Source organism: Pteropus alecto, unplaced genomic scaffold (genome assembly GCF_000325575.1).
Source record: "Pteropus alecto unplaced genomic scaffold, ASM32557v1 scaffold80, whole genome shotgun sequence".
Lineage (NCBI taxonomy): Eukaryota > Metazoa > Chordata > Mammalia > Chiroptera > Pteropodidae > Pteropus > Pteropus alecto.
This window is the reverse complement of record NW_006430460.1, coordinates 4,075,770-4,087,460: the sequence shown is the minus strand read 5'-3', so window position 1 is coordinate 4,087,460 and position 11,691 is coordinate 4,075,770. Positions and strand designations below refer to the sequence as shown.

The 11,691-nt window shown below is 47.8% G+C and overlaps 1 protein-coding gene across 1 annotated transcript in view; it reads left to right on the top strand.

Annotated features, from left to right (window-relative positions):
- The first annotated feature begins 6,433 nt into the window (after window positions 1-6,433).
- Window positions 6,434-11,691, top strand: part of CRYL1 (crystallin lambda 1) — a 65,747-nt gene continuing 60,489 nt past the window's right edge. Inside the window, exon 1 of the mRNA XM_006904841.3 lies at window positions 6,434-6,570. Coding sequence (XP_006904903.1) covers window positions 6,530-6,570 — 41 coding nt within the window. The 5' untranslated portion in view covers window positions 6,434-6,529. The remainder of the gene's footprint in view (window positions 6,571-11,691) is intronic.

Sequence of the window (11,691 nt, the reverse complement as noted above, 5' to 3'; positions counted from 1 at the left end):
AAGCGAAGCGTTTCTTTCAGTGTTTTGTCAGAAGGCAGCCTTTGCCGTGGGCGTGGAGGGCTCCTTCCAGGATGATGGTGCCTCAGTGGTCCTTGCTTTCTCCTCCCTCTTGGGATACTTCATCCCCAGCGCCATCACCATCATCGTCACCAATGTCACCACAGAAAGCCTCTGGAGGTGGGGCCGTGCCTTATATTTCTTGGCTCCCTTCATGGGTGTATACAGTATACTTTTCCCTTCTCTTTGCTTTTTCAAGTATAAAAAGAAAACTGGAAGAGTAAAAAAATACTCAAGTGAAAACTTTTAATTGCGCAGGATCGCACGCGGCTCCGATAAAATTGCCGAGCCGGCACATTCTTTTATTCAACCCATAAAGCTTGTTTATCTGAGTCCAAACTCTATCTAATAATTCAGATTAACTTATATCACGCATAAGAGCTGTAACATTAATGATTAATAATTGTTCTATAAGAATATGATATGTAATTATGTAACCACATAGAACAGTTATGTAATTATAACATTAATGATTATCATACAATTCTTATGATGATAACCAATTTAATTTAATAATTAAAGCATGTTCAACTTTTCTCCCCAAGCTCATCTCTGTCCTTCCAGAACCTTTACAAATGAAGGGACCTCCCTCCTTGCGTAGACTCGTGCCCTGTCCCTCTCATCACTAGGTGAAGGAAGCAGACGCTACAGGCGACGGTAAACAAAGGCCACAACTTCGTCCCACGAGCAAAAATACTATTTTTAAGCTCAATTTGAGAAGACAGTATCAAGAAACAGTAGTGGTACCTCATCATTCTCTCGCAGCCTACCGCGGAGTCCCTCTGACCTCACGGACTTCTCAGATAGGCTCAGGGCTTCGTGCCAGGGGAATGCAAGAAAAGGAAGCATTTTTCTGACAAATGATAAATCCGTTTTACAGGAATGTGCTTCGGGACAAAAATTTAGGTAATTGAAATTGGTAAATAATTTTAAATATAATTTTATACAGACACAGATATGGATATACCGCAGAGTAGAACGTAATTTATTAGGCGTCTTGAACACTCAGCGCCAGCGTGGTTTGAGTTCGGAGCAGGTGGGTATCCTTCGTGGCCCGAGGAGGCCGTGCCTTCGCCTCCCCTGTCCGAGGCTCCTCGGTGGGAGAAAGTGAGGGGTGCCAGCCTCTCCAGGGGCCCGGGACTCTGGGTTCTGCCTCCAGAAGGCCTGAGTCATCCTGAGACTTTGGGTTTCTTTCTCTAGGACTGTGTCTTGTCACCTGTCAAAGGCGGGGTCAGCCTTGGCCCCTTCCCGCTCTGCCTGCTTCTGAGGCTTCTGTCTTCTCTGACCTCTCCTTGTCAGAGGGACGGCTGTCCCCCAGCTCCTCGGCTTGCTAATTTGACAGATGCTTGCAATGAAAGGAATTTGAACTACCATGAAGGATATTTCCTGAGCATCAATGTACATTTTGGTTTGGGTTCAAAGGTCAGAGTCCTTAAAAACCCAGCAGAGTGCCCCAGATTTAAGGTGACTAATCTGTATTCGGTGTGGAAGAAGATGGCTGGTTACAACGGGCCTGGGCTGCGGGAAGAAAGAGAGGGGAAGAATGTGATGGATGAACCTGGTGCGGGCGGCCTGTGGGACCCAGAGCTGCTGCCCGCCAAGGTCCTGCCGGTGATGGGGCCCAGCCGGGCCCCTGAGAAAGGCCTGCTTTCAGGGCCTCACCGGGCGCTGCGGCTCCAGGCATGGCTCTCCAGCTAGCCCGAAGCTGACCTCTGAAAGGTCCTTTTGTGCGAAGTAGCCTTCCCTTGCTTTGCCTTCCCTTTTTCTGCTTTTAGAAAAGCTTGCTTATTAAAAACAAAAACACAAACACAAAACAACCTTATTCCCTAGGATAAACATGCCAATCTTTTCTACTTGCCAGAATCGGTAATTAGGTCAGCTCCATAATAACAGATGCGAGTTTAGCTTTTGAACTTGAAAGGAGGAGCAGTGAAGGCTGGAATGTGATTTGGAAAAACCCCAGTAACTCTTCTCTCTGATCCAAAGTAAACTACTTGTTCGTCATCCAAAAATCACACACAAAAATACAAGAACACCAAATAAGCAGACTCTTAGCGTATTCTACAAAGATATTTGATGACACAAAGCAGTGACAATCCGTGCATTATACTGTCAGCACTAAGTATTTTTATTGATGTGTGTCAGCTACACACAGTGTCAAACAGCAACATATTCCTCGGTTTGTTCATTCATTCATTCGTTCATTCATGGGCGTTTCACAAGTGGCTAAGCCGGAAATAAGGCATTCTTGGCAGGAGAAAGAACATATAAGGCCGCACTGTCTAAAGCGCTGACCGTTAGCCACAGGTGACCTTTGAAAATAAAATTTAATTAACTCGAATTAAACCAAATTAAAAATCCAGTTTCCTTGTCTCATTAGCCACCTGCCAAGTGCCCATAGCCATGCGTGGCCGGTGACTGCGGTATGGGGGGGGGACATACAGAACATTCCCTCGCCACAGAAAGCGCGACTGGACAGGGCTGGGGGCGGGTGGAGAGCATGTTGTCACCTGACAGCACCATTTAGAAACCACGTTGAATAAACTACATTTGTTTCTAAGCCCCAAAGCATGGCTCAGAGAATCACTGGTGACCTGATAGTACTTTTAAAGACATGTGAGGTAAACTCTTCTAAATATCTATAAAAATACAGCATGGAATGCTGGGAGACGAATTAGTACGACATTTCCACGTGCTCTGCAAGATTGTCCTCATGAAGAACTAGATGTCACTTTGCTGAAATATCGTCAATTTTCCCTTCCATTTGGTTCCCGACGGGGGGGAGTTTGTTTAATGTCCAGGGAGGTAGGAGGGGTTTGGGAAGGGGAGAGACTTTTGTCTTCTGGCGCTGGCTGGTATTTAAACTGTGCCAAGAGGAAGGGGGATCTTTTTTGACTTTCACTGCAAACACGTCTAACCAGGAGTGACCGTGAAAGGGCTGGCCAAGTACTTTCTCTAAAACCCCAGTCAAGCAGGTCAAGGGCCGCCCTGTGAAATCCTAGCTGTCCTGTTTGCTTAAGACTATTGTTTTAAGCTCTCGCCCGTATCTCGGCTTTTCAGATCAGGGAGCTCCATCACCCACTCTCTTACGCACCCTCCCGCCGGCCCCACAATCTCGAGCCTAGACACAGGTAAACCCGCAAGTGACATCTTCTCTAAGCGAATCCAGAAGCCACCGTACTTACGGTGGTTATGACACCTGAGTTTCTGGGTGAACATGACAGATGAAGTGTCACGGACATAGTCACGTGGCTGTCCCCGGTCGACATGATACCCATCACAGCCTCTGTCACGTACGGTTGTGAAGGTTATGCACTGCACAAGGGGGCACCCCTCAGGACGTGCTATTCACAGAGCAGAGATCACATATAACCATCAGAGAAACCACTTTCCGGAAGATAGCAGTGAAGTATCTCGTCCTACAGAAATCGCTGTCAATGACAATTTTCCGCAGGTGACACAGTCTCAGATTCGCGGGGACGGACACGGGTTATCACTTGCCCCAAGTCCTGGAGTGTACCACACCCACCCTCATTATTAGCGCACGTGAACTGCCGCAGTGTCATAGGTAGAGACAGTCCTCACGGTGAGCTCCGCAGCTCAGAGAAGGGAGGTCCCCAGTCATGGCCTCAGGGAGGAAGGAAAGCTGGGCAAATTTTAAGAAGAGCAAATTGTGAGTAATCAGCAGTGAGGACAGCATCAGGCTTGGGGCTTTGCTGTGGCCTGCACGGTCCTCTGGACAGCTGACCTCCCCTTCCAGGACGGCCTTCCTTGATGGTTGAGTTCAGACCCCCATCATCCTCCATGTCCCTGACCTGCTTCGTTTCCTGCTCAGCACTGACCATGACCTGGACTCCTTCTCCTTGTATAGTACGCCGTTTGTCTGTCCACTTGTCTATTTTCTGTGTCTTTCACTGAAATACCAATGCCATGAGATTAGAGGTCTTCATCCGTCATGTTCACCCATCGCAGCCTCTGTCCCCAATGTCTCGCCCTGAGCTGCCTGACGCGATAGCCACTAGCTACATGTAGCTCTCTAACGTAAGTTAGAACGAGCTAAAATCAAAGCAGTAGAAATCGGCTTCCTTGGGTGTATAGGTTGTACAGGTTTCAAGTTGTTGTTAGCTACACATGACTCGTGGCTTCCATATTGGACAGGCAGATATAGAAGACTTCTGCCACTACCGAAAGGTCTATTGGACAGCGCTGGCGGTGACTGGCCCCCAAGAAGTGTTCAGAACCTAGTTAATGAATGAGCTTAAATTGCTGTCAGTTGCTGAGCTCGCCTCTTTGAGCCTCCTGCTCTTTCACCTGAAGGAGAAGGAGAAAAACAGATTAAAAGATTAGGAGGATTAAATGACAAAGCGAAACAACCTCACACGCTGGAAGAACGTGAACGAATATGATTATAATTCTAGCTCTCCTAGGCTTTCGGGAACCCTGGGTACAAAGGGGATTATGCAGATAGGAGAAACTCATGTTTCGCCTGCTCTTGACCTTGCCTATGTCACACACAGGCGTTCTCTCACGAGGCTCTCCTGACGGCTGCCCCTAGAGGTGGCAGAGCCCCTTCCTCGCCACTCCCGCCAGTGAGTGGCCCCACGGTGTTGATAAGTGGGCCATGGATCTGTCCGCAGGAGTATTCAGATTTACAGTCAAAAAGAAAAAAGTCTACGAGTCAGAAAAACCAAATCTGTGGGCTAGATTCAACCGACCTCAGAGTGCCTGCGACCTTCTGCAAGTGATGCTTGCTTATCGCATCTTCACGGCATCTTGCACCTCCCACGCCACCTGGAAAAATTGATCTGTGGAGGTAGAACTTACATATAATACATTTACCTAAGTGTCAATGAGTTTTGGTGATTTATACACCCGTAAAACCACCACTGTAATCAAGATGCAGAGCACTTCTATCACCCCTGAATTTCCCCCACACCCCCATAACCCCGATTCCCACATTTACATGGAGGGCCAGCCTGGCCGTGGCATTTGCAGTGGGTCAAGGAATAAGCACTTGTATTTTTTTTCAAAGAGCCAACATTATAATGAGGAGCAAACAAGCCTGTCCCTTTCCCCCCGAGGAGTGAGCAGTTACAGGGCAATCAGTAATCACTCAGCGGTTGCCTTGACCTCGTCATCTGCCTGTGTGAGTAGCTACAGAAGCTAATTAGTATCAGATGGACAAACCCTGCCGTCTGGTACCCTCAGCAAGAACGTGCAGGGATGCCCAGGGCTCACGGTGGCAGCTCTCCCAACAACATACTGTCACCTTCCTCTCCAGAAAGACTGTGACAGTTTAAGGCCACCTTCAATTGTGTAGGAAAGGATCTTAGTTGCTAAAAGGGGAATATTATGAATCTCGCTAATTTTAGCCAATTCGATGGTGAAAAATGACTTATCTTTGCTGCGTTACTTTTCATTTCTCTTTTAAGTGAGTCGAGCACCTTTTCAAACGTTTACCCATATTTGTGAAATGGTTCTTTAAAGCTTAGCCTTCCCTCTGACCCACTTTCCATGCTCCCGACTGGGGAGAACAAATAAAGGAAGGGCTCCATTTGTCATCTGAGTTGGCCCCGTTGGACACGTTTTCTGCTCAAGTGCTAGTAGTCATCGTGAACTGGATGACGGTGGCACTTCCCCTCAGCGTGTGCCGTGTGGACACAAAGTGCTGTCATGTGATGCGCGATGCCCTTTCTTCTTCGCCTGTTCGTTCCTGGTCTCCCAAAAGATCCAGGCGTGTCAGGCAGGGTGACACTTCCCTTTTTCTTATACATAAGCCCACTCTGCCTCTGGAGGAGGAAGTGCGGTTCATACAGCCCCCACCGCTCACATCCCTTTAGCTCCCTGCAGGGGAAGCAAACCAGTCTTCCTGTCCCGCAGTCCCTGGGCCTCCGTTCTCATCCGTGGAGAAGGCGGCAGGTATCTTCCCAGAAATGCATAATCAGAGTAAACTCAGCGTTAACTGCCCTGAGTTTAAAGTCCGGAGCTGCGGTGTACAGAAGAGGTGCTAACACCTAGGGCGTGTTCTTGGGTCCTTCTGTGGGCGAGCCCTGTGCCAGCCTGGAGGCGTCCCCCATGTGCACGGTTGAGAACTGAAAAATAAACGATGAATCACTGGTCTCCTGGTGTCTGGTCTTAGCGCTTCCCTTCGCCGTGCCCCCTGCTGGTTCTACCTGCAGGGTTCTGTCCGAGCCCTGCGTCCCGGGTGGGCGCCCGGGAGGTGGAGGCTCCGCCCACGGCCGCGCCCAGTGAGTCCCGAGGCGGTACGTCCGCCTCCTGGTCCTGCCCGAGCCAATCCGGAGCCAACCCGGAGCCAAACTGGAGCCAATCGGGGCCCGCGCCCCGCCCCGGGTTCGCGTGCAGCCAATGGGCGTGGGTCACGGTTCTGCCCGGGTGAAACCTGCACCGCGCAGCGCCCGGGGCCGCAGACTCTGCTCGCGCTCGCGGTGCTTTCGGACAGTCAGGCGCAGGCATGGCCACCTCAGCAGCCGGCCCAGTGGCCATCATTGGGAGGTAAGCGGCCCGCGCGGGCCCGCCGTGCGCCCTTGGGTGCGTGCTGGGTGCATGGGTGCATGGGGGCGTCCCGCGCGCACCGGCCGGCCGGGGTAGTGCAGAGCTGGTTCTCTCCGCGCTGACGTAGCCGCCGGCCCGAGAGCTGACAGCGCGGGCCGCGCGCACAGGCGATTTGGGGGACTGGTCCTGTGGTGCCGCTTGCCCGCGAGTCCAGGGAGACGTGCCAGGCATTCCATGTGGGCGACACGAAGTCTGCCTGCAGAACAGTATCAGCCGTTCCCGTGTTGTGGGCAGGAAACCCGAATTAAGCAGTTTATCCGAAGTCATAGCCTGTAAATGATCGCGTTGGGAACAGCCCAGCACGGAGGGACGATGCACGCCCGGGACCAGGCTACCTGCGGGGCGTGGGAGCGCGTTCTGGCCCCCGGCGTGTCGCAGGGGCGGCAGCAGGTGCTGGGCGAGCACACCCGGCATGCCGAATTCTTGCAGAATCCGCCTTTTCCAGAGGCGAGCGCTGGAGCCGGGCTTGCTGGGGTGTCAGTATGACAGCCTGATTCCATCCAGGTGTTTCTGGTTGGAGCTGCACCCCCCTTTTAAAACTGCTATTTTCCTGTCTAAAAAGGCATTTAGGCGGGCCGATGATAGGCTGTGATAGCAATCTATCCACGGGTTAATTAACCTGCTATTGATAGAAGCACCTTTTGGGGGGCGGCTTTGTGTCCCTTTATGCCACTGACGTGTTGGCCCACTTGACCCCCATATGCGACCCGTGTTTATGAACAGCTGTGAAGAATCAAACAGGACCTCATGTAAGTGGGAGTTGGGAGGGCCTGTAGGGGAAGCTCTCATGCCCTACCACGCAGGTCAGTTACCTCTGAGGAGAAGAAACACACTCTCCATCTCGAGCAGCAAAGTGTTTTCTACCCTGCTCCATCCAGAAGAAGAAGGAACTTCTCCTCGCCTGGCAACCACTTAGCCAATGAAAGGTGGTTACGGTTTAGCCAATGAAAAGTCACTACACTTCAAACTCCCAGTTTCCACCAATGGACTCTTCCTTTCCAACAGCACCTCTGCCCTCAGCCTTTTCTCTATAAAAGAGCTTCCTCTCCTTCGTTCTCTGGACTTACAGAGGGTTTGCCATTAGACCGTGGTGTCCAGAATTGCAATTCTTTGTTCCCCAAATAAACTCTTTTTCCTGGAGAAATATCCGGCTATTGTTTAAGGTCAACAACTGAAATATGAATTATATATGTGAATATAGAATGTTTAAATATACAGAATATATATATACACATATGTGTTTGTATGTATTTGTATACTGCATCGTGTTTACCCAAATTTTATGCCATGAGCTTGCTTTAAAATTGGAACTGTATGGGGGGAGATCAACTTTGTCAGGTTCCTGGTCCCCTTCTTCACTGGGCACACTTTTTGAGGAAGAACTCTGCTTCTGAGACCCTTCTCTTAGGGTAGAAGCTGTCTTATCCCTCATTGTGTATCCACCATGTCTGGTCCTAGTAGACATGTTTGGGTGTTTATAACAGGAATTGCATTTTTTTAAACTGATAATGCCCTGTGAAGGGCTCGCTAGGATGTTTTGTATCAAGTAAAGCATCCGTTAGTCTTCGTTTTTCAAGTCCAAAATTTTACTTTAGGGTGACTGTGTACATTTTTTTATGAGACATTTTCTGAGGCACGAATTTTTTTTTTTCAAAGTGTTATTCTAGGTATTTTCTTGCTAACCTTTGCATTAAAACACACAGACACAGAGACATATAAAGAGACACAGAGTAAACCACAGGGTATTCCTGTCACCTCTTGAGTCGACTCAAACCCTAAAGGTGCCCTTCTCAGGATATTTCACGTAGCTCTTATTTGCAAATATCCCAAAACCTACTTAGATCAAGTGTGTAGGAGCAGTTTTACTTCAACTTTTGCCCAGTAAATAAGTGTCTATAGAATGGGAAGATACTTTAAAAAGCGTCTCAGGTAAATTTATTCAAAGCTAAGTGCCATTAATGATAAAATTAGAACAGAACCAATTTTATAACATTTTCCCCCTGCTGCTTTGCTTCTGTGTAATAGAACAAATTTTTATGAATTTAGAAGCCTTAAAGCATATCGGAATAGTCCAAATGGTAAGGGCCCATCGTATGGTCCCCAGGTATCCAGGAGGTTCAGAAAAAGTTAATGAGATGTCACAGACTCTAGGGACAGGAGGCTAATTGCATTTGGGCCTGATGTGAAGTAGTCCTGAGGACAAGAAAGCCCAGTGGAAACCAAGGCCTCGAACTTTCGTACTGGGGCTATGTGGTCTGTGTAGTCTCTGTACCTCTCCCTACATTGGTCTGCTCTGCCTACCCATGCTCGCTTTTCTCTCCCGGTTCTTTATCTTGGGCATTACTGCAACGAAACATCACAACCTTTCAACTCCAGGGCCTTTGAGGGACTTATACTTTCCATATTTGGGGTCCAATTTTCAGAAGAAGAAATCTGATCGGCTCAGTGCCTTTATGCGAGCCAGGCTGCAGATGTCAGTGGGCGCCGTCGTTGAGCCAGGTGATTGGCTGCTTCAGATCACGTGGCCACTTCACGTCCGGTCTCAGTAACTGAGCACGTGTGTGGGCAGGAGATGCCATGGTTCCCGGACCTGGCTTTCTGCTCTTGGTCTGTCCTTTAGAGATATGTTGGCAATACAGGCCGTGAAACCTAGTATGATTAAAAAAAAAACAACAAAAAAACAGCCAAAGTAGTTATGCCTGTTATATGAAATATAACTAATTTCTCCCCGTTTTTATTATGAAAATTCTCAAACCTACAGAAGAGTTGAAAATACAGAATAAAGAATATCCACATACTTACCTCTGTATAAAATGGCTGTTGAAAATTTGTTATATTTGCTTTATCTGTGTATAAGTTATTCTACCAATTCTGAATATTAGATAGTTTTTAATTTTTTACTAATATAAATGCTATTGTGAATGAATATCTTTGTGCATTGCCCATATGAACCTAAGATAAATTCTAAGAGTAAAATTCCTAGGTCAAATATCACAAACACTTACAATTTTGATACAAGGTGTTAGATTGCCTCCAGACACTTTACACCAGTTTATATTCCCCCCACTAGTTTGTGTGTACCCATTTCCCCATAACATCCCCAACACGAAGCATTGCCAGTCTTTTTAGTCTCTGCCATTTTGATGTATGTATCTTCCTATTACTGAAACAGTCGAATCTGTTTTCAAGTTAGTTATGGTCTGTTCAATTACTTTTTTCAAGCTTTGCCTTTCTCGTGTTCGTTGTGTTCTTTGACTTCTGTGTTTATGGGAATTTTTGTATATTTATATATTATGTATCTTATTTCATTTTGGATATCTGTCTTTTTTTTTAAACCGTTAAAAAACTTAAAAGTTATTAAGTTCAGTTAGTTTATCTGGCAACCAATATTCAAACAGGAAGACCAGGGTGGCTTGGAGTATTGTAAAAATGCCTTTGCTGGAAAAGTTAAAACTACTGTTTTAGTGTGAATATCTCCTTCCCCCAGTGTCTGTGATGAGGAATTGCAGCCCCTTGGCGATGTGGCTCACTCCCGCGTGATCTTGGCATAGAACAACTGGGGGTGGGACTAGGTGTCCCGATACCCAGCTAACCTCTGAGATCAATGACTGAATTATAACTGTTGATAACCTTTTACATGACTCTGCCCTTGAGAAAACTAACGTCAGCCAGCAATGCGAGCCATGTACATAATTACATTTTTATGAGTTACATTAAAAAGGTAAAAAACAAGATGAAATTAATTTTAATAATGTATTTTATTTAGTATATATTTCCAGAGTGTTATTTCAACACGCGACTTATGTAAAACATTATTAATGAAGCAGTGTACATTTTGAGGGGAGTATTGTCTTCAAAACCCAGAGTGTATTTTACACTGGCAGCGCATCTCCCTTCAGGCTGGTGTCAACCTTCCACAAATCGGCGCGTCTCTCTCCGGCCAAATAGGTGAACGTGGGAACGACAAAACTTGCAATTCGGGACATGCGGTCTAGTGGCAAACCACAGGCAAGGCCTGAGAATAAAGGAGGGGACCCTCTTCCACAGCGGAGAAGAGGAAGCGGGGAGCACTGTGATAGGCGGGGGTCTTCCTGCTGCCCGCCCCCCCCCCCCCCCACCCCCCCGCGCCACGTTCGAGCCGATTTCATTTTAAATGAGGTTTCTGTTCATGAATGTCTTCACCAGCCACTTTTCAAGGGCTTAACAGCGCAGGTGGCTGGTGGCTATGGTACTGGGCAATGCGGGGCTAAGCGATGACGTACCCTTTGTTGATAAAGCAGGTCTTCAGGAGACTGCCTTGTCCCCCTCTGCTGTGACTGCCCTGCAATGCAGGCTCAATTGAGAGGTGCTTAGGCTTATTTTGAGACAGCAATTCGACTTGTGGGAGGAGGTTTACCTCATGAGATGAATCTCTTTTGTTCTCCTTGGTGGAAAGTCTTTTCTGTAAACGCAGCCACAGCACTTGGGGCTTTTGTACGAAGACCAGTTGAAGCACCTCGCCCTTCTCTCATCGTGCCGGCCGCCGGCCCTTCCTGTTCCCTGAGCCTGGCATGTGCAGTTCCCTGTTGTCTGCACGGAGTCCCTCAGTTTCACTGTGTGGCAGACACGGATGTCAGCGCACCCAGTAGATCCAGGTCTGAAGCCGAGGTTGCTTCAGAAGGTCGGGTGCTTGATCAGCCTGTGGGCACAGGCTTTTACATGTGTGGACAAGATGAGTCATTTTGTAGGAGTGTAGTATTTTCTTAAACCACAAAGTGGCAAGAGAAAGAATTCTCTTTTCAGAAAAAGTCTGTACGACTTACGTTTTACGTACAGCAAAGTGCAGAAATCACACGTGTCCAGCTCGATGATTGTCATGGAGTGAACACATCGGCATAAGCCCACTGCGAGATGCTCTACCTTCGGGAGTTAGGGTGCTTTAAGGGCTTCTCCTATGGCTAAATACGCCACTGTAGGTTTCAACATGATAATTGCAACAGGAAGAAAATGTTTAAAGTCAATGGCTGGTCAATTGGGATGACCAGCATGAATGTTAATTGGCCTTCTAATTAACCGCCTTGC